General features: G+C 39.4%; 1 protein-coding gene across 1 annotated transcript in view; it reads right to left on the reverse strand.

Annotated features, from left to right (window-relative positions):
* The window catches only part of LOC134572297 (cytochrome P450 2G1-like), a 38,167-nt gene that overhangs the window by 3,354 nt on the left and 9,200 nt on the right, over nucleotides 1–25,613 (reverse strand). The window contains exons 2-6 of the mRNA XM_063431178.1: nucleotides 23,252–23,414; nucleotides 12,612–12,761; nucleotides 12,155–12,315; nucleotides 11,616–11,792; nucleotides 733–874 (exon numbers count right to left, since the gene is read on the reverse strand). Coding sequence (XP_063287248.1) covers nucleotides 733–874; nucleotides 11,616–11,792; nucleotides 12,155–12,315; nucleotides 12,612–12,761; nucleotides 23,252–23,414 — 793 coding nt within the window. The remainder of the gene's footprint in view (nucleotides 1–732; nucleotides 875–11,615; nucleotides 11,793–12,154; nucleotides 12,316–12,611; nucleotides 12,762–23,251; nucleotides 23,415–25,613) is intronic.

Below are 25,613 nucleotides of genomic sequence, written 5' to 3' on the forward strand. Positions count from 1 at the left end.
CAAACAAAAAAGGAATTGATTCATTGCCGTTGAAGAATAATGCAGATATAGTACTTTGCCCTGAAATGCATTTTAATAATAAACAGCCTACAAATTGCCCTTGTAATGAATATTTCTAGAATGCCTTGGAAGAAATGCTTCTGTACATTAAGATATAATAATCTAAATCGTTTGGCTTGAATACAGGAATAAAGAAATAAAATTTTGGATTTAAGTGAAAGGGGGGGGGGGGGGGGGGGGTGGCAGGGAGACAAAATAAAATATAAATAACAAAACACACACACCCCAGAGCACCTTACATTAAAAAATATATATATTTCTTTCACTCATCTGATTTTGTTTCAATAATTTATATAAAAAGTATTTTTATTATTTTAAAACATTGCAATTCTAGCATTTGAATAGAGACTAGAAAATTATAAATTCTTATTGTGTTTTATATACATTGTGTTTTGGTATCTGATAATTTTGTTGCTTCTAGTTTTTATGAAAATAGTTAAATTTTTCAAAAGAATAGGATGCTTAGTCTGATAGAATGCTTTAATTAAATATAGGTCTTACAATGACTCAATTCTAGTCAAATACTCTTTTCCATTTGCATTTTCTGATGGGCACCACATCTGTCTGACTGAACATCCATTCATCCACCCAACCCCCTCGCCCAGACACCTACCAATTCATCCACCATCAATCCACCTACCTACCACTCTCCATCAATCTACCCACACACACCTTGTATCTCAGGATACTTTACAAGGACGATGAATCCATGTCTAAGTGTGCTGCTGACTGTCTCTGTTCCAGCAAAGAACAAGTTAAGTACACTGAGCAGCAAGTTGTTCATATCAAACGCAGAGAAATCATTTTTGTTATCCTGTAAAAAGTGTGAAATTTGAAGAGTGTTAGAAGCCCTAAATAAGATTCATATAAACATATTGGCCTTGTTTTGATATTTAAAATCAAATGATTTAATATTTAATATATTTTTATAACCATAAAAATATATCATATATAGAAAATATATCAATAATTCAAAAAATAAATCAACTTTCAAAATATTAAGAAATTTGAAAAGCGTGTACAGAAATATAAAATCAGGTCCATATTTAGATGAATGTTTCATTGGATGGCTTGTTGCCTGCTGGTTTAAAAATATAATATTCGGAGCATCGTGCAAGAAATCTGGCTCTTTTTGTTGTTTTTTTAATTCAAAACCTCCAAGCCTCCCTTTCGCCACTTCTAAATGTCGGTACTTTGGAATTGGAGATCCATCAAACTTCATTCGCTCTGGGATCGGCGGCATGACGTAGGACGTGGGACGTCAGCCGGAAGTGAGGTGTTGCGTGAGCGTGGAGGTGGCGTGTGGGGAGAGTAAACTATAGGAGCGGCGGCGTTCTCTAACTGAGGTCTAACTGAGGTGTCCGAAAAACTTTGCAACTCCGAGAGGTAACGACCGAGGAACGTTCCTGGCAATACTAACCATAAGGTACGCCTGTGGCACGATCAGAGGAACAACGGCGCATAATCCGAGGTACCTGCCAACAATCATCTTAATACCGCCAGGTACCGGCTAATGAGATTGCCCTATTACACCAAATCTAAGGTATGAGCTGATATTTGACTCTTTGATGAAGTAAAAAGTCCTATAATCGATTAAGGTAAGACCCTATCTGGACTTAAAGAAAAGCTCGTCTTTTTGGGGGGAAAAACAGATAAGATAAGGAGGACTATTTAAAGAGACTAAAGAGACTAAAGAAAGCAAGGGAAAGACGGTGGGGGACTCTGGGATAGAGGAGAAGGGGGGAAAGGGACATGAAAGCAAGAGAGAAAGATATAAAGGAGGATCCCAAATCCCAAATCAAAAGACAATGGCCCCCAGGAAAGAGAAACAGGTGGAATCAGATAAATCTGATAAATCAAAAACCATAAACACCTTTTACTCCCCAAGATCACACAATCCCCCACCAAAACAAACAAGATTATCAATTACACCAGAGGACTCCCTGCTCCAAACCAATATAGAAGCAGGGAGTGCAATAACACAAAAAACATGCTCACAAGAAAGTATGATAGAAGCATTGGATAATCTGTATTGTAAGATTAAACAAGACCTCCAAGTAACATCAACTGAACTCAAAAATGAAGTAATAGAAATAAAAGAGAAATTAGAAAACCAAAATCAAAGTTTCATAAAATTACAAGATGAAATCCAAACGCTTCAGGTACAAAATAACTTAATGAAATCTAAAATACTAACTCTCGAACAGAAACTCACAGAAATAGAGGATAGATCAAGAAGGAATAATATCCGTATAAAAGGTATACCAGAAAATATTAATCACGATGATCTGGAAAAATACCTAAAAGAATTTGTGGGCCAATTTGTTGATAATCACTATGAAGGAGTACATCCTTTTGAAAGATGGCACAGATTACCAAAACCAACGGGAATTAACCCCTCTGAGCCTAGGGACGTTATAGTCCGATTTATGAACTGCCTCACAAAAGATAAGTTTCTACAGAAAATCAGATACCAGAGACCACATGATGAAAAGTTTTCAGGACTCACCATATACCCTGACCTATCAGCAGCCACACGTATGACTAGGAAAAAATTCCAAGATATAACACTGCAACTACGAAAAAATAATATTCATTACAGATGGGGTTTTCCTGTAAAACTAATTATCCCTCATAAAGGGAAAACTATAACTATTTCTGACCCACTAGAGGATCTGGGTAAATTGGGACTATTTTAAACGGAACGCCACCGCCAAAAATACATAGAGAAAGAGATGTGTATGGGGGTTAAGTAGAGGAGAGGGAATTTTTTTTTTTTTTTTTTTTTTTTTTTTTTTTTAACGAATAATGAATTATGGTTTATTTGAAAAAGAAATGATAAAATAATAGAAATATAGACATAATGAAGAAAATAACATTAGCAGGATTATAAACGAAACTGTAGACTATGATGAACGACCAAACATATACATAGAATCTTAAATTCTCTATACCGTTCTATAACAACTGTGTGACAGTGTGACCTATAGCGAGTGTGAAGGCGTTTAATAGAGATTAATTTAGGGTTTTCTCACGCTAAAAAATTTTTTTTCAGGCACTTATAATAGAAAGACACGTATAACATTTAAACTATTTTTAGGCAAAATTAACAATCAAGGGGGAGCAACTTTAAAGAAAATTGGACTCAGTAGATACCTCAATGAAATGGGGTAATTTAGAATCCAAATACACAACACCTGAATCAAATAACAGATAACTTAAAATGCATTTTATAGTTTTTTCCTTTATTTTTTTTTTTTTTTTCTCTTTTCTTTGTTTTCTATTGAGATAATGAAACAGAGGTCACGTATAAAATGGATTAAGGGAACAAAATTTAATACACAATATACACAATACACATTATAGATAATTATAGATAATTAACACTACTAATATTACAATAGGATATTGATGGTGGTGAATGGTGATAATCAGAGATATATTACTAAAATCACAATGAAGCTGAAGGCCTGGGCAGTCAATATAGAAATAATCATAAAAATCAAGGTATTTGGATGGGAAGGGTTCATTAGTGTGTATATATATCTGTGTATGTCTATATACATATATGTAGATACGGGTGAGTGTGTGAATCTGTATACATGTATGTGTATGTGTGTGTTTGTATCAATTATCCTTTTTTTTTTTTTTTTTTTTTTTTTTTTTTTTTCCTCTCCCCATCCACACACCACGTCAGCAACTGTGCTCTAGCTAGGAGCTCAATTTGGAGTAGCTAGACAATGTATAATCCAGTGGAATATTATCCAGGGATTATTCCAAACTGGAGACCCTGTTTTCCTTTAAGGGATATAGGATTACTTGTATGTATGAATGTGTGCACCAGGGGCATATGGAGAGTGAAGTGGAGTGAAGTTCTCAAAAATATTACTATAGATTACAAAGGATCAGTAAAGATCTGTGAATATGGTTAGGGTGCTATCTATTAATGCCCAGGGTCTGAACACCCCCCAAAAGAGAGGATATTTATATGATACAATTAGGAAAAATAAAATAGACCTATGTTTCGTTCAGGAGACACATTGGCAGAAGCAGAAAAATAATTACTGGAAATTTTCTAAATTCCCAATAATTTTTACATCAGACTATATTAAAAAGAAGAGAGGAGTCGCAATAATAATTTCAGCACATATTAAATTCGAACTTATCATGGAAAAAAAAGATAACCAAGGTAGAAGTCTGATTCTAATCTGTAAGTTAAATGAAGAAATATATACACTAGTAAATTTATACGCACCAAATATCTACTCTAGTAAATTTTTTAAATCACTTTTTAAGGAAATCGAAAAAATCAAAAAAGGAACTTTATTAATAGCTGGGGATATGAATGTTACACCAGATGTAAAAATGGATAGAACACTAACTAATAAGAGTAATCATTATACAAGAAAAATAATTAATAATGCCAGATCATTTACTAATGCCATGATAGAACACGATCTATATGATATCTGGAGGGTTCATCACCCTAACACCAGGGATTATTCGTATTTCTCTCATGTACATAAAACCTATTCTAGAATAGACATTTTTCTAACAAATTCGTACAGATTACATAAGTTTGAGAATTCCAACATTGATAATATATCCTGGTCAGATCATGCACCGATAATAACTAATATTAAACAAAAAAATGACACCAAGGTAACTACACCTTGGAGGATGAAAGATGAAATTCTAGACTCACTATCTGGCCTAAAATACTTGAAAGATCAAGCAGAAGAATTTATAAGATTTAATGATAATAAAGAAGTATCCAATACTACTCTTTGGTGTACATATAAATGTTTCATGAGGGGAAATTTTATAAAAATTGGAGCAAAATTGAAAAAAGAACAGGGGAAAAATTTAACGGATCTCTATATAGAACTAGCTATATTAGAAAATACTAATAAAAAAGATTTCAATATATTAAAATTAAACAAAATTAAACAAATACAAACTCAAATTAAAATTAGTTTATCAAATAAAGTGAACAATGCAATTATAAGGTTAAAACAGCTGTGGTATCATGGAGAAAATAGAACGAGTAAAGTTTTTTCTGATAAACTAAAATTCAAAAAAAGACAACAAAGAATTACAAAGATCAAATATAACAACAAAGATCATTTATCCCCAATTGACATAGGGGAAGTATTTGGTCAATATTATAAGTCACTATATAACCTCCCAAAGATTACCTCAACGCCTGAAGAGATAGATACTTTCCTATCTACCTGTAAATTACCAAAAATTAATATAGAACAGATTAAAGATTTGGAATCTCCGATATCTATGACAGAGATTACCCATGCTATAAAAACACTCCGCAAAGGGAAAGCTCCGGGACCAGATGGTCTAACAGATTCCTTTTATAAAACATTTTCTACCCCTATTGCTTCTCTTCTCTTTAAAGTTTATAATGAAGTAAGAGACCAGAAAAAATTCCCCAACGAAATGTTACAAACAATGATTACTCCCATTTTAAAACCAGAGAAAGACCCACATTTTGTATCGAATTATAGACCTATTTCGTTATTAAACATTGATATAAAGATCTTTTCAAGGATAATAGCTGATAGAATAAAAAAAATTGTCCCGACTTTAATCCATCCGGATCAAGCCGGATTTATCATGGGTAGGAAAGGAGCTCATAATGTACGCAGACTTTTAAATTTAATACAGGTAATAGATGATAATAGGATCCCATCGTTGTTTGTGGCCGTGGATGCAGAGAAGGCCTTCGACAGGGTAAACTGGTTGTTCCTGTCGAGGGTCCTCAAAGCATTTGGGTTTCAAGATTTCATATATGATTTGATCTGGTCTCTTTATACTAACCCAACGGCGAGGGTTATGGGAAGGGGTATTGCATCGGAATGGTTTGATGTAAATAATGGTACACGCCAGGGATGTCCACTTGCCCCATTGCTATATGCTTTGACTATAGAACCACTCGCCTCAGCCATTAGATTAGACCAAAAAATTCAAGGGATTCATCTTGCCGGCAAACAAGTCAAGGTTCTATTATATGCAGATGATATAATTCTAACATTAACTGAATGCGAGGATTCATTATGTCATTTTATGGAATTAATTGAGAAATACAGATCTATCTCTAATTATAAAATCAATGTAAATAAAACACAGGTGATATACACCAACTTACCAGAACAACAACTTCTAACTCTAAAATCTAAATTTTCATTTATTTGGTCGAGTGAGAGCATAAAATATTTGGGAGTTAAAATAAGCTTTGACTGGAACCAAATAATTAAAATTAATTACTACCCATTGCTCAAAGATATGAAAGATACGTTACTTAAATGGAATAATCTATACGTATCATGGATAGGGAAATCTAATGCGGTTAGACATTATTTACTACCCAAACTTGAATATATAATGAGAACCATTCCTATGAAAGTCCCAAAAGACATATTAAAAGAATATCAAAAAATATTTTCACAATACCTATGGGGGAAAAAAAAATCAAGAATAGCCCTCAAATACATAACTACAAAATTTAAGGACGGTGGAATATCATTCCCAGATGTGTATCAAATACATGACGCAATTATGTTCTCCCATATCCTAGAATGGAATAACGATAATATGGACAACTTGTGGATAGACCAAGAGCAAATCTCGAGTAATATATTTGATATTAAAATGTTATATTGGATTGATTCTTCAACATTCGCTAAATTAAAAATACAAAATAAGATAATACTGGATATTTTTTCTAATTTACAAACTTTGAAGAAGAAATTACAGATTACAGAACATCTAACTATAAATTCACCAATTGAAATAATACAAATATATATAGAGGACATTAACATTAAAAAATGGAAAGACAATGGTCTTGTAAAATTAGCTGATATCCTAAAACCAGATCTTAAAATAAAATCGTTTCAACAAATTCTTACTGACACAAAAGGACTTGATAACGAACATTTTACATATATTAGAATCAAACACTTTATACAATCTAAACCAGTACATAATATTTCACTTATAGATAATGTTCTTGGTATAGAACATAAGAATAATATGGTCTCAAAAATAAACAAGGTTCTATATAGTAGATACAATAAGGGAAAAATGAAATCTATGTTGAAATGGGAAAATGATATTGGAACTGAGTTTTCATTGGATCAATGGAGGGAGTCATTCGATTTGCTTGGAAAAGCGATTCATAGTATAAGTTTGTATGAATTACAGACTAAATTGGTCCATAGGTGGTATATGGTTCCAGCGAGAGTTGCAAGATTTCACTCTCCCACAGAACCTCTCTGTTGGAGATGCTTAAGATGTGACGGAACGTTTAGACACATATGGTGGGATTGCAATGCTTTGGATCCTTTAAAGCAAGTGACATCCACAAAAATCAATACCATTCTCAAAATAACAATGGACCTTTCTCCACAACTATTCTTGCTACATATGAATATTCCTACTAAAATTAAAACTATAAAATATCTAATAATTCATATTCTAATGGCGGTTAAAATTTGTATCGCCAGATATTGGAAAACTGTAAATACTCCTTCATGGAGAGAGGTGGAATCCCAAATAGGATATCAACGTTTAATGGAGAAACAGGTATATAGAAACCTTAATATGACAAACAAACATATTAAGATATGGGAACCCTGGACAACTGAGATATCCACTAACCAATAACATAGAATATACTAAAAGAAACTGGTCCTTAAACTTATAAATTTCCGCGATATGCTCCCTAATGCCCCTGGTGCACTGTGTGAATGAACAATTTTCCACGTATGTTTTGTTTGTTTAGTCTGATAAGATATGACCAGGGGAGCTAGGCATCATTCACTAGCTAACATAGATTACGAGAAGGCAATTGACATGATGCTGATGCTCCATGGCCGGTCTTACGTTAAATTAAAATAATATAATAAAACGAATTTTGATGAAATCTTAAATAGAACTTTTTGTATATACAATAACATATGATGAATTGGCACCTACCCTATTCCTAAGCGATACCAACTCATGGGACAGAAGCCGTTCTGATGTAAAAAAAGAATAAATTTTTTTAAAAAGAAAAGAAAAAGAAAGGAAGAAAGGAAAAAAATAAAAAAAAAAAAATAAAAAAAGAATATAAATGTCGGTACTTCCTCTCCTAGTCTACAATACTTCCAGTTTTCCCGCTTATGAAAGGGAGTAGGAACCCATGACCATTATCTATATTTAATATGTATTGATCACATTAAGGATGTGCAAAACTCTGTGACGAGACCAATCTCGCCACTGTGCATTGGAGGAGCCTGGTTGCCTGCCTGCTGCCTTTTGATTATGGACCGACATTTAAATACTTTATTTTCCTATGCAGAAAGGTCTATTCATGTATTTCTGCCCTGGCATTCGGTAGATTCTCGGATTTACTGAATTAACTAATTTAACCCAGATAGCTATGCCATGGAGCCTTTTCATGTAATAAAAGACTTTCCATTGCAATTGAACGGTATGTGCGTGGTCTGAGCGCCATTCAGTAATAATGTGCGCTCAGACCTAAGCTATCTGGGGATATGTTGCATGTCTGTATTTTATGTAATAAATGTAACCTTGTGTATTTTATTGTATTTTACTGTATTTTGCTACCATGTGCCTAATGGAGTTTTGCCTCTGTCATTGGAGATAATTGGATTACTTCTCAATTATCTCCAGGATAGAAGACCCTGTGGGACTGGTTTTGGGCAGAAAAGCCATGCTTCATTTGGTCACAAAGGACTTTGATCTATCTTTTGAACCAATGGACCAATTTGGATGATTTTGACATATGTTTGTATTTGGAGTATGCTGATTATGTAAGTTTTATGTGAATGTGATGCATAATTTTAAAGTTATGAAAAATGGGGAAAAACTGTATTTCTCTGCCTGTGATAATTACATTACCCATTGTGTAAGGTAATTGTATCACAGGCAGAGGGGAGGATTTTGTGTGGGAGTGTCTGAGTGTATTGTACATGTTTATTGGTTGTTTTCCAAAACCCTGTGGGTGGTACTAATGTGTAAGAATGTGTATATAAGAACAATAAACCCACAGTTCTGTCTGTTCCTGCTTGACCCTCAAAACGGAGCCTTGTCTCGTTCTTGGGGGCCTTATTGTATGCTGGTCCAGTTCGACTGCTAGGAGTGTAAACCTATTCGGATAGTTTTTTCCTATTCGGCTGTTCACATCATTCGTATGTTTGAGAGCATTCGTATGCTTCTCCGGTTCGGTGGATTGGTGTCTACAGTAGCTGCCTGTATATCTGGAAGGCAATATCTCCTAAACAGCTTTTAACCCTTTTTATGCCTGGGAGTGCCGTTACAATTGGTGGCAAGCGGCAGGATCGTTCCTACAGCCAGAAGGACAGCTACAAGGAGACACCATTCCTTGGATTTACAAATTGGGGGCAACGCTTGTCTGAGTACAGCGACCTTCACAGCACCAAGATGGAACCAGCAGTGTCGTACGAGGAAGGTGACATGGACAATAGAGATGCAGTCCGAAAAGGCATCTGGTACCAGGCACTGGGTATAGCGGAGTACCAGAGGGGCGAGAGACTCCCCAAGGAAGACCGGCGATTGCAGAAGCGACTAGCCCTGTGGACACCCTTCCTGGGAGAGCAGCCCCTGGAGGAATGAGTGAAGGAATTGGAGCTCCGGGTATGGCAGGAGATGTGGCTGGAAGAAGCCTACCAGGCGCTCTGGTGGTATGGGGCACAGTACCTGCCCTGGACAGCCGAGCATGACAAGCCAGAGGGAGAGGAGTTTGATGGTCCTAGCTTGTTATGGGAGACTCTCAGAGACTCAGTTTGGGAGCCCTACACAAGCCCGGTTCTGTGATCTCTTTGAGTGGAGGGAGAGCAGGTATGACTGGGACGACACTCACGAAATTGAGCAAGACCTGGTCCACCTGGTGACCCGGGAGATGGAGCTGGAACAGGGCTACCAGCAGCTGTTCCACTCCAGTGAGAAGGCTCAGCAGGAGAGCAGAGTGACAGATCCAGAGCCAGACCCATTCATCTGGGATGAGATAGTAGAGTTTTACTGGGAAGAACCCCAGGTGGCCGGTGGAGATGGGACCAAGGTCTCTCCACCGGTCCTGCAGGGAATAGGGAGCCAGTCTCCATTCCCCAGAGGCAGTGTGATATGCAGGGAATTGGGAGCCCAGTCTCCATTCCCCAGTGGCAGTGTGATATGCAGGGAATTGGGAGCCCAGTCTCCATTCCCAAGCGGCAGGCAGAGTTACAGGGGGCAGAGACAGTCGGTCCTGTCCCCCAGCAGCAGAGTGTTTTATTGGGAGAGGAGAGCCTTGACCTCCATCCCCAGTGGCAGAGTGTCCAGCAGGGAATAGAGAGCCCAGTCTCCTTTCCCCAGCAGCAGGACACTGTATTGGGAGCGGAGACAGTCGGTCTCCCTCCCCAGCGGCTGGAAGTATGTTTGGGAGAGGAGCTTGTTACCCCCTCTCCCCAGCGGCAGCTTAACGCACCAGGGGGAGACAGTAAGCCCCACAACCATGGTACTAATGTGTAAGAATGTGTATATAAGAACAATAAACCCAAAGCTCTGTCTGTTCCTGCTTGACCCTCAAAACGGAGTCTTGTCTCGTTCTTGGGGGGGACTTACTGTATGCTGTTCCAGTTTGACTGCTAGGAGTGTAAACCTATTCGGCTGTTTACAGTATTCATATGTTTGAGAGCATTCCTATGCTTCTCCGGTTCGGTGGATTGGTGTCTACAGTAGCTGCCTGTATATCTGGAAGGGAATATTTCCTAAACGGCCTTTAACCCCTTTTTATGCCATTACACTCTCATCTGGAATTTGAAGTTATTTCGACCATTCCTTTCTTCTTGTTATGCCAAACAGTCATTATAGTCTTTATAAAAACATCTTTCCTATGAAATATCAAATGCGAAGTACATTTAATTACATTATATTTAAACATATCTAATCTGCTTCAAGCATCTGAGAAGAAGTGTGCGATGAAAGCCCCAAACATAGGGCTAGGAGGTAACAAATTAACTGACTCATCTGACATCAAAAGTATATATTCTGATGGTTCTTCTATGTGTTTCCCACCAATCAGAATGAAGCTAAAATTCAAACAGTTAATGAACAGGTGACTATTGACAAATGGCAGCGTTCATTGTGCTGTAAAATTAATTACAAATAGGAATATTCTATAACTTGTACTTATATAGTTACATCTGCTATTTTGAAATAATAAAATTACTGCTACTTTTCAAATTCAAACATTCGCACTCGCACTCAGCAGATTGATACTTTGTCAGTAAGTGGGTCAGCAAGTCTTCTAATTCTTCTAATTGATATTTATGTTTGGTTTGATTTGCAGGGGAATAATTGTGTGTTTTTGCTGTTGTACCTTAGATATATTGCATCATAATTCACAGATCAGAAGCACCAATATCACTCTTGGGTTTCAGTTCACTAATCTGATACTTTGTATCTATTTAAGCCCGTATGACTTGTTTAACAGGTGATTTAGGAATCATCTGCACTCCCATGAAGGCCCTACATACCTGTTTCATTTTAATAAGGAAGCAGTCTATGTAATCTCTTGGAGAAGATGGGTCCAAGGTTTCCTGGTTTATCTTCACACGTTCAGAAACAAATTGCAGCAAATTATTTAGGAGTTTGTCCACTTTCTGATGAGGTCCAGGTACGTGGTTCATGATTTCTGGAATCATTTCATGCATCTACAATACAGTCAGTATGAGACCATTTTAAGCATTACTAGATATATAAGAAAGGTCCTTCAAGGCAAAGTTCACAATCTTCAAATTGGAAAAAAGAGTAAGTGTATGCACGTTTCTATGACTGTACAAGTGTATATGTAGAAAACAGCTCATTTTCAGTTGCTCTCAAATATGTGAGTACATAGACCCAGGAACTGAAAATACATTTTGTGTTGGCCCATTTATTGCAAGGTCCTTTGGAGGGTAACAAAAAAGGGAATAATTTGGCAGAAGTTCTGTTAGCAGAAAAATAAAAATTGTACTTAATGCCCACACCTAGATTCACCCAATCTCTGTTAGGTTATCCTATATGCCCTCTTTACCTGCCCCCAGGTGGAACTCATGTTTTTAAAACACTCATTAAACATATTGAGGAGCTTCAGAAATTTCAGATCTTCATAATCAAAACGATTCCCAAAGACCACCGAGGAGATGACATTTGCAATGGCCTGAACAAAGATATTGGTGGGGTTGATCGGGGAACCTGTATCAGAAAGAAAAGAGAAGAAAATATCTATGGCCATTGGAGTAACTAAATAACCTCCACTTGTTTAATTATACATAGGGATTTGGGAGAGAGTGCAGGAAACTATCTGTACCTGTACTGCCTCCGAGTAGCATAATCATCACAAAAAGGTATAAGAATAACATTTATACCTTTAACCAATCACAAAAATTAACTACCTACTGAGCTCACACAATTTAAATGTTCTCACACAAATATTTTCGGATTTCTGAAGAGAAATTGCTGCAAGGTTTAAATATCAACATTATTCTTACTTTTCTTAGATCTGAGTTCTTCCACCAAAACCTGTGCCTCTTCCTGTATTCGCTCTTCAATACTCCTCTTTCCCATTCCAAAGTTTCTCAGGGTCATCAATGTGAACCGGCGTAGCTGTTTCCAGCGTTCCCCATTACTGAGAACAACACCTAATATGAAATGGACATTTTAGAAGCAAACACTGATATTTCACTTTTTACGGCCTCAGTGTCAAATTTTTGGATACGTTTTCCAAATGATTGGGTATTTTTTGGATAAACTTTTAAAAGGAATAATGAAAATCATATCTTAATAATAATAAGTATGTTACAGAGTGCATGCACGGGTACACAATTCTATATTTAACCCCTTCAGGACCGGCCTGTTTTTGCGATGTTGTACGTTAAGGACCAGAGCAGTTTTAACACTTTTGTGGTGTTTGTGTTTAGCTGTAATTTTCCGCTCTCTCATTTACGGTTCCCATACAAGTTATATATTGTTTTTTTCAAGACAAGAAGGGCTTTCTTTACATACCATTATTTGTATTATGTCATATATTGTATTTTAAAAAAAATAATAAAATATGGTGTAAAATTAAAAAAGAAAAACGTTTTTGGACTTTTACTTGAAAAATCTTTTACTTATCTACAAAAGCTAATTAAAAAAACTGCTAAATAGATTCAAAATTTTGTCCCGAGTTTAAAAACACCCAGTGTTTACATGCTTTATTGCTTTTTTTTTGCAAGTTATAGGCCTATAAATACAAGTAGGAAATTGCTGTTTCAATATATATATATATTAAATGTATCAATAGTGACATTGTAACACCGTTATCTGTCATAAATCCCCGAAACACACCTAACATGTACATATTTTTTTAAAGTAGACAACCCAGGGTATTCAAAATGGGGTATGTCCAGTCTTTTTTAGTAGCCACCTAGTCACAAACACTGGCCAAAGTTAGCATTTATATTTGTTTGTGTGTTAAAAATGCAAAAAAACGCTAACTTTGGCCGGTGTTTGTGACTAAGTGGCTACTAATAAAGGCTGAACATACCCCATTTGCAATACCTTGGGTTGTCTTCTTTTGCAAATGGTATGCCATCATGGGGCTAATTCTCATTCCTTGGCTACCATACGCTCTCAAAGGCAACCTAACCAATCTGACAAATTTAAATAATAAAAAAAAAGTAAAATCAAGCCTTATATTTGACCCTGTAACTTTCACAAACACTATAAAACCTCTACATGTGGGGTACTGTTATACTCAGGAGACTTCTCTGAACACAAATATTAGTGTATCAGAACAGTAAAATGTATCACAGCAATAATATCCTCAGTGAAAGTGCTGTTTGTGTGTGAAAAATGCAAAAAACTTCACTTTCACTGACAATATCACCGCTGTGATATGTTTTACTGTTTTGAAACACTAATATTTGTGTTCAGCGAAGTCTCCCGAGTAAAACAGTACCCCCATGTACAGGTTTTAGGGTGTCATAGAAAGTTACAGGGTTAAACACAGTGCTAGCAAATTAAATTATCTGGACTTTTGGCCTGGGTTGGCAGGCAGGTCCCTCAAATTGCAATCATTAAAATTACTTAATTAGGTAAAAATATTACATAAATACTCACGCAGAATTTTAATATATATACATATTTATATATTTGACGTCTACGTGTATATTTATGAAATTATTTATGTAATAATGTATATGGACATATGTATATTTCGTATTTTCTTTCTTTCTTTATTTATACATAGATACATATATCATTACATTCTAAGTGTATTTTGATATAAATATATATATATATATATATATATATATATATATCAATATCAAAATACTGTTAGAATAAAATTGAATATATATATAATTTTTTTTTAATTATTAAAAAATATTTTTATTTTTTGTTATTTATTTTTATTAACATATTATTTGTATTTTATAATAATATATATATACCATATATATAGTAATTATATATATTGTATATATTCGTGTGTAATTTAAATATAAGTGTATTTTTATATTAATATACATATATATAAATATAAAAATACACTTAGTATGACATTATATATGATACATATACATATATTATATATAGATATAATACATGAATATATATCATACATATATATACATATTATTATGTTTTTACACTGATTGCTTTATTTTTTTAACTTTATTTTTTATTTTCTACTTGCAGGGAGACTGCCTGTCAGCACAGACAGTCCCCCTGCAGGCAGACACATGGACACCTATTGCGGTCATGTGATCGAGTGATCACGTGGCCGTGGGGTCTTGATCTGCCGAGGGGAGACTGCCCGGGCAGAGAGGCAGTCCCCCTGGACCGGGAGGAGCCCTGATCGCCGCCGGGGGACCGACGGCGATCAGGTAAGTAGCCCCAGACCATTATGACGGTTCAGGACCGTCAGCGGTCCAAACGCACGTTTTACCGCTGACGGTCCTGAACCGTCAGCGGTCCTGAAGGGGTTAAACACCTACAATAAACAGTAACAATACTTGCAGCTGTTTTAATTACACACTGGGTGTTGCATATTGTCAAGGACTTCAAACTCATTATTGTGGAGCTCTATTTGTGATGGAGTTTGACCAGTTTCCATTTTATCATGACACATGAAGTACTGGATGGTATAGTGTGTGTTATAGGAGGTGTGGGGAGCTGCAATGGGTGCGTTGCTCAGGTAGTGTGTGTTATAGGAGGTGTGGGGAGCTGCAATGGGTGCGTTGCTCAGGTAGTGTATGTTATAGGAGGTGTGGGGAGCTGCAGTGAGTGCTGCTCAGGTAGTGTGTGTTATAGGAGATGTGGGGAGATGCAGTGAGTGTTCTGCTCAGGTAGTGTGTGTTATAGGAGGTGTGGGGAGCTGCAGTGAGTGTGCTGCTCATGTAGTGTGAGTTATAGGAGGTGTGGGGAGCTGCAGTGAGCATGCTGCTCAGGTAGTGTGTGTTATAGGAGGTGTGGGGAGCTGCAGTGAGCGTGATGCTCAGGTAGTGTCAGTTATAGGAGTTGTGGGGAGCTGTAGACCTTATGCTGCTCAGATAGTGTTAGTGGCGCTTGACTCCCAAATACATGTATTTACAGGCTTATGGTTTTGTATAGGATGTGAATTCACATTAGGTCAGGGCAGGGCTCGAGTCCTGCAGGAACGCATGGGAACGGCGTTCCTGCACTTTTTCCAAAGCAGGAACGCCGTTCCCAGTCCTGCAGCACCTGCCCTGCTACCTGCACACAGGGGCCATCACACGCTGTGTTCCCTCTCCAGCTCTAACTCTCGCGAGACGCGCGTCTGTCAGAGCGTTGCCACTGGTTACCATGGCAACGCTCCGCACAGGCGAGTCTCGCGAGAGTTAGAGCTGGAGAGGGAACATTGCGTGTGATGGCCCCTGTGTGCAGCGGCTGCTTCCCTCCACCGGACCACCAGGCGATGTCCCCCCTCCCTGACAAGGTAAGGAGCAGGGAGGGGGGTAAAAAATAAAAAAATATAAACACATAAGTTAAGTTAAAATAAAAAGGCTCCACACACACACACAATCCAGCACACACATACACACACACACACAATTCATCACACACACACACACACACACACAATCCAGCACACACACACACACAATCCAGCACACACACACACACACACAATCCAACACACACAATCCAGCACACACACACACACACGCACACAGGGCCGCCACCAGAAATTTGGGGGCCCCTAACTGAGCTCAGGGTCTGGGCCCCTGGGGGCCCGCCTCCAAAAACCGCCCACAGAGACCGCCTCCAAATCCCGCCCACAGGAATACACACACAGACACAAACACATTCACTGATACAAAAGGACACAGATACACACACACACACACACACACACTGATACATACTAACAGACACACATACTGATACGCATATAGGCATACATACTGACACACAAATACTGAGACATACACACATATACAGACACACAGGCGTACATAGTGACAGACACATACTAACATAGATACAGACACACATGCATAAGGACATACAGACACAGACACATTCATAATGACATACAGACAGACATTCATACTGACATACACACATTCATACTGACATGCAGACATACATACACTGACATTCATACACACATAATGACATGCATACAGATAGACATACATGCATACATACATACAGACATACATTCATACTGGCATCCATACAGACACTGACATCCATACATACACACATTCATAATGACATACATTCATACTGGCATACATGCATTCATACAGACACACATTCATAATGACATGCAGACATACATACACTGACATGCATACACATAGACATACATGCATACAGACAGACATACACACATTCATAATGACATGCATACATACATACACTGACATTCATACACATAATGACATGCATACAGATAGACATACATTCACACACAGACACACAGACAGACATACACACAGACAGACATACACAGACATAGACAGACATACACACACACAGACAGACATACACACACACAGACAGACATACATACACAGACAGACATACATACAGACATACATACACACACATACAGACATACACAGACAGACAGACATACACACACAGACATACACACACAGACAGACAGACATACACACAAACAGACAGACATACATACACACAAACATACATACACACATACATACATACATACAGACAGACATACACACAAACATACATACACACAAACATACATACACACATACATACATAAACACAGACAGACATACACACAGACATACATACACACAGACATACATACACACAGACATACATACACACAGACATACATACACACAGACAGACATACACACATACATACATACACACAGACATACATACACACACACAGACATACATACACACAGACATACATACACACAAACAGACAGCCATACATACACACAAACATACATACACACATACATACACACAGACAGACAGACACACACACAGACATACATACACACAGACAGACAGACATACACACAGACAGACAGACATACACACAGACATACATACACACAGACAGACATACACACATACATACATACACACAGACATACATACACACACACAGACATACATACACACAGACATACATACACACAAACAGACAGACATACACACAAACAGACAGACATACATACACACAAACATACATACACACATACATACATACATACAGACAGACATACACACAAACATACATACACACAAACATACATACACACATACATACATAAACACAGACAGACATACACACAGACATACATACACACAGACATACATACACACAGACATACATACACACAGACAGACATACACACATACATACATACACACAGACATACATACACACACACAGACATACATACACACAGACATACATACACACAAACAGACAGCCATACATACACACAAACATACATACACACATACATACATACACACAGACAGACACACACACAGACATACATACACACAGACAGACAGACATACACACAGACAGACAGACATACACACAGACATACATACACACAGACAGACATACACACATACATACATACACACAGACATACATACACACACACAGACATACATACACACAGACATACATACACACAAACAGACAGACATACACACAAACAGACAGCCATACATACACACAAACATACATACACACAGACATACATACACACAGACATACATACACACAGACAGACATACACACAGACATACATACACACACACAGACATACATACACACAGACATACATACACACAGACAGACATACACACAGACATACATACACACACAGACATACATACACACAGACATACATACTCACAAACAGACAGACATACACACAAACAGACAGCCATACATACACACAAACATACATACACACAGACATACACACAGACAGACATACAAACAGACATACAGACATACATACACACAGACAGACACACACACAGACATACATACACACAGACAGACAGACAGACATACACACAGACAGACAGACATACACACAAACAGACAGACAGACATACACACAGAGCTCATTTTCCAGCCACCCTCCTGTTTCTTACCTTGTCTTTGCAGGAGGGTGGCTGGCTGGGGCTGATGGGACTGTCAGTCGGCTGGCTCTCCCTCTTCATTGTCGGGCAGGCGGGGCTCTCCCTCTTCATTGTCGGGCAGGCGGGGCTCTCCCTCTTCATTGTCGGGCAGGCGGGGCTCTCCCTCTTCATTGTCGGGCGGGCAGGCTGTCGGGCGGGCGCTCCCTCCTCCCGCGCGGACTACTTCCTCCCAGCAGCACTTGCGCTGCGGCGGCAATTTATTTTTTAAAGGGGCCCGGTCGCGCTATACCACGGCCACAGCGCTGACCGGGCCCCTGAAGATATGGGGCCCATCGGGTGGCCCTAAGGCCACCCGATGGGCCCCATCAGCGTGCGGGCGCCGCAGTTCCGCTGCTACACGTGGGGCCCGGGCGGCCGGGCCCCCCAGGGCCGCCGGGCCCGTGACAACCGTTATGGTTGTCACCCCCTGATGGCGGCCCTGCACGCACACACAATCCAGTGCACACACACACAATCCAGCACACACACACACAATCCAGCACACACACACACAATCCAACACACAGACACAATCCACACACACAGTCCAACACACACACAATCCAGGACACAGACACACACAATCCAACACACACACACACAATCCAGCACACACACACACACAATCCAGCACACACACACACACACACACACACACACACACACACACACACAATCCAGCACACACACACACACACACACACACACAATCCAGCACACACACACACACACACACACACACACACACACACACACACACACAATCCAGCACACACACACAATCCAGCACACACACACACACACACACACACAATTCAGCACACACACAATCCAGCAAAAACACACACACACACACACACAATCCAGCACACACACACACAATCCAGCACACACACAATCCAGCACACACACAATCCAGCACACACACAATCCAACACACACACAATCCAACACACACACAATCCAACACACACACACACACAATCCAGCACACACACACAATCCAACACACTGACACAATCCACACACACAATCCAACACACACACAATCCAGGACACACACACACACACACAATCCAACACACACACACAATCCAGCACACACACACACACACACAATGCAGCACACACACACAATCCAGCACACACACACACACACACACACACACACAATCCAGCACACACACACACACACAATCCAGCACACACACACACAATCCAGCACACACACACACACAATCCAGCACACACACACAATCCAGCAAACACAATCCAGCACACACACACACAATCCAGCACACACACACACAATCCAGCACACACACACACAATCCAGCACACACACAATCCAGCACACACACAATCCAACACACACACAATCCAACACACACACACACACAATCCAACACACACACACACACACACAATCCAGCACACACACACACAATCCAGCACACACACACACAATCCAGCACAAACACACACAATCCAGCACACACACACACACACACACACACACACAATCCAGCACAAACACACAATCCAGCACACACACACACAATCCAGCACACACACACAATCCAGCACACACAAACACAATCCAGCACACACACACAATCCAGCACACACACACACACACACACACACACAATCCAGCACACACAATCCAGCACACACACAAACATCATCCAGCACACACACACACACACACACACACATCATCCAACACACATCCATCATCCAACACACACACATCATCCAACACACACACATACACAATCCAACACACACACACACACACAATCCAACACACACACATCATCCAACACACACACACACACACACACACACATCAACCAACACACAGACACATCATGCAGCGCACACACACACACACATCATGCAGCGCACACACACACCATCCAGCACACACACTTCATCCAGCACACACTGCATTCATTATACACAATCTGCACTCACTACAAACACACTACATTCACTACACACACTGCACTCATTACACACACACATTGCACTCACTACAGTCACTAAACACACTGTACTCACTACACACACTACATTCACTATACACACTCTGCATTCACTACATACACATTGCATTCATTAAACACTGTGCTCTCTACAAACACACTACATTCAATATACACACTGCACTCACTACAAACACACTACATTCATTATACACACTCTGCACTCACTACAAACACACTGCATTCATTATACACACTCTGCACTCACTACAAACACATTACATTCGATATACACACTACACTCACTACAAACACACTACATTCACTGTACACACTTTGCACTCACTATAAACACACTGCATTCATTATACACACTGCACTCACTACAAACACACCACATTTATTATACACAATCTGCACTTACTACAAACACACTACATTCATTATACACACTCTGCACTTACTACAAACACACTACATTCATTATACACACACTATATTCATTATACACACTATATCACTACAAACACACTACATTTATTATACACACTGCACTCACTACAGACACACTACATTCATTATACACACTTTGCACTCACTACAAACACACCACATTTATTATACACAATCTGCACTTACTACAAACACACTACATTCATTATACACACTCTGCACTTACTACAAACACACTACATTCATTATACACACACTATATTCATTATACACACTATATCACTACAAACACACTGCATTTATTATACACACTGCACTCACTACAGACACACTACATTCATTATACACAATCTGCACTCACTACAAACACACTGCATTCATTATACACACTCTGCACTCACTACAAGCACACTGCATTCATTATACACACACTACATTCATTATACACACTCTGCACTCACTACAAACACACCACATTTATTATACACAATCAGCACTCACTACAAACACACTACATTCATTATACACACTCTGCACTCACTACAAACACACTACATTTATTATACACACTGCGCTCACAACAAACACACTATATTCATTATACACACTCTGCACTCACTACATTCATTATTTATACTCTGCATTCACTAAAAACACACTACATTCATTATACATGCACTGCACTATATGCATAGGAGTGTAATTTTGTATTTGTTTTTTTAAGGGGGGGTGGGTGGGAATCTTGGGGGGAGTTCCCACACTTTTTCCCCAGGACTTGACCCCAGGGTCAGGGGTTGAAACCATATTTTAAGTGGGATGTTTGAAACCTGCCCCTCTCCTTCCCTGACAGAGTTTATACCATCTAAAACCACCAGCTGCCATCAATATATAAGGTGCCTTGCATTTTAAAGTTGTACTGAGAATGGTCCAGAGATTTTTTTCACCTATTCATTGTTATTACAACTGTAGCTAAAAAGGTTTGTTTATTTTTTTATTTAATGTGCTATTGGCAGGCAATATGTTCAGATTCCAGATCTGGAGTTCAGGAGTGTGTACAACAAATACAGACACACACATGGTGCAATGTCATTATTCAGTTTATTTGGAGCAGGGGTGAGGGCGAGGCTCAGAATGTGCTGCCATTGTTTCTCTTTATTCTTAATCCTTGTTTGCTTTTCTTAAAGGGACACTCCAGGCGCCCAGACCACTTCTGCCCATTGGAGTGGTCTGGGTGCCAACTCCCACTAGTCTTATCCCTGCAAGTGTAATTATTGCAGTTTTCATAAACTGCAATATTTACCTTAAAGGGTTAACTACTTCTCTAGTGGCTGTCTACTAGACAGCCACTAGAGGGCACTTGGGTGTTAATAGCACATGAAAAGTGTGAGGACTCCCAGCATCTCTGAAATCCCCATAGGAAAGCTTTTTCCAATGCTTTCCTATGGAGAGGTCTAATGCACGTGCGCGGCAATGCCACGCATGCGCATTAGGTCTCATCCCGCCGGGGGCCGCGTATGCTCAATAGGTCTCCCCCTCCGGATGACGTCGGCGGGGGAGGAGCGTGGGCAGACCCTGACCCAGCGCCGAGGGACATCGGCGCTTGATACAGGTAAGTCACTGAAGGGGTTTTAACGGTTTGTTTTCCTGGCACTTGAGAGTCCCTTTAATCTATCTACAGTGAATTAAAGTATTTTACATTGTAATATCCCTTGAAAACAGGTCAAACAGAATTAACTGGGACATTTTAAAGCTACGATTAACCTACCTAAACGTCAGCTTGCTATACCTACTGACTGATGTGAAACAAAAAAAAGCACAATTTACTTAAAGGGACACTACATGCATGCTTTTCAATGTAAACACTGCCTTTTTTGCGAAAAAGAGGTTTAGGTTCTAGATGTACACATGCAATGAGATATTTATAATGGGAATAAATAATTATTTTAGTTACAATTATAAGCATTTAAATAGCAAATTGGAATGTTAGTGTTTTGCACAGAAAAGCGTTGGAAATTACTCACCATGTCCTTTGAAGACTCTGTCCATTGTCGGCAGCTGTCCTCGGCCACTAAAATCATCGGCTTGGTCTATAAGGGCTTCTTTAATAGTTTGGTAGCCAGAAAGAATAATAACTGGCCGGGATCCAAAATAGACGGTGTACACCGAGCCATATTTCTCAGCCAGCTGTAAAGGGAATTTTTTAGTTTTATTTCATTATCATTATGGTAAAAGAAACATTATGAAGCATTAGAAGAGTTTTGTGAATAAACCCCTGTTCTTACTGTGTAACAAATGTCTCAATAACAATAATGTATCAAGTGAGAAAGTGCAGTAGTGGCTATGGCCCATCTAGTCTGCCCAATTTTCTAAATACTTTCATTAATCCCTGCTAAATTTGCTAAAGGTTTGGGGTCTGCTGGACGCCTGTCGATACCATTGCTACTGTCAGAAGCTTCCTTCACTGAGCTAAGACTGGCAGGGCAAAGTCATCTAACACTCAGCCAATGAACTGTCAAGAAATAACAGAAGGTCCAAGTAGGATCTTCCTGCTCTCACTTCTGGCTGTAAAGACACAAAGAGCGACATCTCGCTGTCCTCAAATACGAAGTCAAATTGATTTGAGATTTCCCTCGCCATTATTTATTATAATCATCAATTATCCATTTGTTTCTTAGGGCCGATTGTTAGCGCCCCGTGCATTTCAAATGTGTTGAACTCTGCCACATCCTTAAATCTGTAATTTTATAACATGACAGGAGGCTTCGTATTTGCTTAAGTCTCTCTTTACTAGAACTCCACAGCAGCACAGAAAACAACCAATCAGAAAAAAGTTAAGTATTATAAAACTCCCCTCCCCATGCTTCATTTCCTCTTTCTTTGCTGCTCCGCATCAGTACAGGTCAGAGTACCACTGCCTCCTGCTTATAGTGGGTGGCTTTGGGATTTTATTGCTTATATTCAGTATTTTAGATTCTATTTTGTAGATTGCACTTGTGGAATTTAGTCATAGATATATTTATCTTCAGTAATGTATTTATTTATTTATTTTCTTGTGAGATTTTTTCTTAGGTATTTATATTTTTCTGCCCTTGCTGGATTTGTTCCAGTCATGATGTTTTATATCTTGTGTGATTTCTTTGTCCCCTGCAACTTCGCTGTAGTTTCCTATATATTTGTGGGGGGTCTTTGGGGTCCTTGCTGTTCTTTTCTTGGACTTGTGCCCACCCCCTGTCCGTTTCCCTTGGATTATGTATGCCCATTTTTCATGCAAGGTGCTTCCGCCTGTTCCTGGCAGTGTGTGTGCTGCTCGGGGGCTTCAGGAGGCTTACTTCATCTGCCTCCTTAGACCCCCGAGCTCCGGGACCGCGGATTTCATCTCCGGCGGTCCCATGTACTTTGCCGGCCGGATCTTCTTTCCCACGTGGACGCTCGCCGCGGCTGCCTCCGCCCGCAGACCTCATGTGTCCGACCAGGCGGGGGAGAGTCCGACCGGGAGAGAGTGCGACCGCTCGCGACCCCTCCCCCGTCGGTACACTGCATTACTTGGCACGTTGGAGGTCTGCCTCCACCCGGTTCAGTTGTCATGCTGCATGTCAGTTTGTTTCTTTCATTAGGTGACTGCATGCAGCTTGTGCTTGCACCTTTTCTGTTTAGGGGACAATGTAGTGACATTTTTCCCATGAGATTTTATATCCAGGTTGATGTATGCATGTGTGGGTGTATGTATTTGTATGTATGTATATATGTAGATTTGTGTGTGTCCATGTAGGTGTATAGATGTTAAGATGTGTATATTTAGATTTTGTGCCCATAAGAACGGCCTGCTATGTCTGTGCCCGTTAAAACGGCCTGCTATGTCTGTGCCCATTAAAACGGCCTGCTATGTCTGTGCCCATTAAAACAGCCTGCTATGTCTGTGCCCCATTGAGTGGCCTGCTAGGTCGGTGCCTACTTGAATGGCCTTCTATGTCTGTGCCTATTTGCTTGGCTAGCCGTTCTGTGTCCGTTCATTTGGCCTGCTGGGCCTGTGCCCTACACACGGGCCTGTACTATTGGTACCAAACCCCTTTTTGGCCGCAGACCTGGGAGAATATCACCAGGTGGCCACCAGTGACATGGAGGTAGACAGGTGTCCAGACAAACACCATTGCCATAATGTTCAAGAGGACACCAGTATACCGCCATCTGAATATGGTATGCTTGAAGGGCAAAGTGGTATGCCTGAAGGGCAAAGTTTCTTATGAAGACCCCGGACAAACCCATGGTTTACTCCAAACCGGCGACGGCACATCTCCAAGGAGAACTTCGCACAGGCAAGGACCGGTACTCAGACACCTTCAGGAGATAGCTGTGTTTTTTCCTTGTCTTTGCCAGTTACTGTCA

The sequence above is a fragment of the Pelobates fuscus genome, chromosome 9 (genome assembly GCF_036172605.1).
Source record: "Pelobates fuscus isolate aPelFus1 chromosome 9, aPelFus1.pri, whole genome shotgun sequence".
Lineage (NCBI taxonomy): Eukaryota > Metazoa > Chordata > Amphibia > Anura > Pelobatidae > Pelobates > Pelobates fuscus.